General features: G+C 37.5%; 1 protein-coding gene across 1 annotated transcript; it reads left to right on the top strand.

The window, feature by feature from the left end:
* Positions 1 to 494: 494 nt before the first annotated feature.
* On the top strand, positions 495 to 2,621 carry LOC117996545 (uncharacterized). Its single transcript, XM_034984612.2, has 3 exons — positions 495 to 770; positions 1,891 to 2,058; positions 2,235 to 2,621. The coding sequence occupies exons 1-3, from the start codon at positions 531 to 533 to the stop codon at positions 2,592 to 2,594; spliced, it is 768 nt and encodes a 255-aa protein (XP_034840503.1). The 5' UTR covers positions 495 to 530; the 3' UTR covers positions 2,595 to 2,621.
* Positions 2,622 to 2,920: the final 299 nt, after the last annotated feature.

Below are 2,920 nucleotides of genomic sequence, written 5' to 3'. Positions count from 1 at the left end.
GGTATAGGTACATATTAGGTGCTAACTACTTGCTTTATTTAGCAAATTTTTTACTCTAATTTATTACCTACCTTGCTACTAGGTACCTACCTGCTAGTTAAATAACTGGGCCATCAGAACTGGTCCAATATACCCGAAAAAAAAAACTGAAACAACTAGGTAAACTTATCTAATATTAGATATTAATTAAAATGCCTAACATAATCTGTAATATAATTAGTGAATAACTAGATACTTACGTGGTGATCAAAAATAAAACGAAAATTTTATTATCCTTTTATAGCAGCGTTTTAAAACAAAATATTCACGGCTCACAAAATCCTCACGGCAGTGGCACACACGGGTTCGCGCGGCAGCTGCCGACAGTCGGGGTCAACTTGTTCTGGCAATTTCAATTGCATGCCATCTCGCTCCTTCTACCGCGAACGATAGAGACGCAGCGATATGCGTCGGCCGCTATCTCCGGTCGTGCCATTCGCGTCGGGCACAAATCGGCTCCCAAGTTAGTACGCCGCGTCAGTTACTCCAAAATGGACGTCCGGATGGTAACGCTAGATCCAAAGGCGATCAAAGACTTATTAAGAATGTACAGAGAAGCGCCTTGTCTCTGGGACCAAACTGATCTACTTTACATGAACAAAGAAGCACGCAAAGAAGCTTTTCAGGCGATATTAAAAAAAATGAAAACGTATCACGAAGATATAACACTGGATATTGTCAAGAGGAAGCTAGAAAACATGAGAGCTACATACAAGCGGGAAGTTAGGAGGGTAGGTATATTTTTTGGTTATTTTTATTTCATACTTTTTATATTTTTACCATAATTAATAATAATATATGGTAATTACTATATTAGATTTTGACAAGAGTTTATGTCAACTGTACAAACAAATCGCATAAAGATTTACCCATGAAAATCGAACTCATGGCTCGTGGTTTCTAGACCACACTAGACTAACGAATCGGTCTATATGCATTTTTACTTTACCTATCTATCGAATATAGTTCCTCATCGTACCTACTAAGCCAGTGATTCATATCAATTGTCCCAACATTATTTATTTTTCAGCAAAAATTGGCAGCCCACGAAATGTCAGTTTGCTTACTTTGTTTAAAAATTAGTCCGCGACAGGTTGAAATGGTAATCGGGGTATGAGGTGGGGAGACGCCCCGCACACCCGCACGTCACCCGCACTCGTCCGCACCAGGTTAGCTTGGGGGCTGTGCGGGGTGTTCTCTCTGCGATTGGCATCTTGACCTGTCGCGTACTATTGGTTAGGTTGGGACGTTTGACACGTTGACTTTTCAGCACTCTGGTTAATAACACCCCGACAACACTTCATGTTGTACGAGTGGTACAAGTCAACCGTCAACACGCATGACGGCGTGGGGTTGGGTGTTACCAACTGTCCGTGTGACTCGAAAATTTGACACAGATGAAGAGGTGGCAACTATGACGACATAAAACATATTTTGCGTATGGTAATAAACACACACATACTTACATACATACACACACAATTTTTATACTTATTTATGTAGTTTGTTAATATTTATAATCTATGTTTGCGACTGAGGAGGAAGAGCGGGGACCGTGAGAAACAGGTTCTTCAGGGTCCCTGACACACTGTTGTAAAACGACTTAGTTTATAAAATTTTATAAAATTTTCATTAAATGATGTTACAAATACTAAGTATAATAAAGACAAATCCAATATGGCGGATATGACCTACAAAAATGGTAGGTACGTCAAAAAATAAGATGATTCTGGCAAGTTTGGTATGGTATCAAATGAAATTTCTTATAGGTAACGATATATTTAAAATATTGACTGTTTTTCCATTATATTTTAAAGAGAATAAGTTTTAAATTTTATTTTTCTCATACAGATGCTGGCGGCAAGACAAAGGGGCGAAGACGGATACCGTACCACGCTTTGGTACTTTGATCTCATGGCATTCATTGATGGTGGAAGTGTAACTAACGTCCAATCATCCAGGGTCACGGATGATAATGATGACGAAGAAAATGAAGAAGACGAAGACCAGGACAATGAAGTGAGCATATATTTTTGGTTTAAAAATAATATGACAGTCATAGTGCTGTCTTTTTCAGTAAAGAGATTGTGAAAAGGAGAAATAATAGATTAGAGATTGTTTATAGGCGTATTAATTAGCACAGTAGGTACATCTGCATTATACATTTGATAATAATTTACATCTGTGATTTTCAGGACACTCACGCCGAAACTGAATACCCATATTACGCCGAATACTTAGAAGACGACCCAAAACCAAAGAAGTCAAGAAAATCCCACAGTATCGTAACAAAAAAAGTAAAGCAAGAAGATACACAGCCAAATATATCCGGCGTTTTTCTAACCAATCCTGAGCACGAAGAACCAGTATTGTTTAGTGAGAACAACGAAGCGGTGGCATTTGGCAAAGCACTCGGCTATCAACTTAAAGAAATAGAAGGTATACAACGAGTCATAGCAGAAAAGTTAATTTCGGACGTAATCTTCAACGCTAGGCTAAACAAATTGACAACCAATTCCACGGTACAATTGAATTCTGATTTTACTAATCTTTAGCAGTAAATAAAAAGGTACGGTTAATAAAATTTACTGTTTTATTTTGGGACACTTGAACATGTTTCTTCATATTCCTGGAACATCAAACATGCAGCATGTTTTTATCAAATTGCAATAAATTACTGAGTTTATTGTCTTGCTGCAACTATGAATTTTAATCAAGAATTAGCAGTGTTAGCAATCAGATGTGATTATGATAGATGGCTAACTTTGCCATGAGTATGACTGACTGGAAAGCCACAGTCGCAACTTCATGAATCTTTACAGGTGAGGTAGTTTTGAAAAGTCCAAAATGCCAAAATATAGTTTAAAAATAATTTCGTTTA

The sequence above is a fragment of the Maniola hyperantus genome, chromosome 3, assembly GCF_902806685.2.
Source record: "Maniola hyperantus chromosome 3, iAphHyp1.2, whole genome shotgun sequence".
NCBI lineage: Eukaryota > Metazoa > Arthropoda > Insecta > Lepidoptera > Nymphalidae > Maniola > Maniola hyperantus.
Note: the sequence above shows the minus strand (reverse complement) of the source record. Positions and strands in the feature narration are given on the sequence as shown.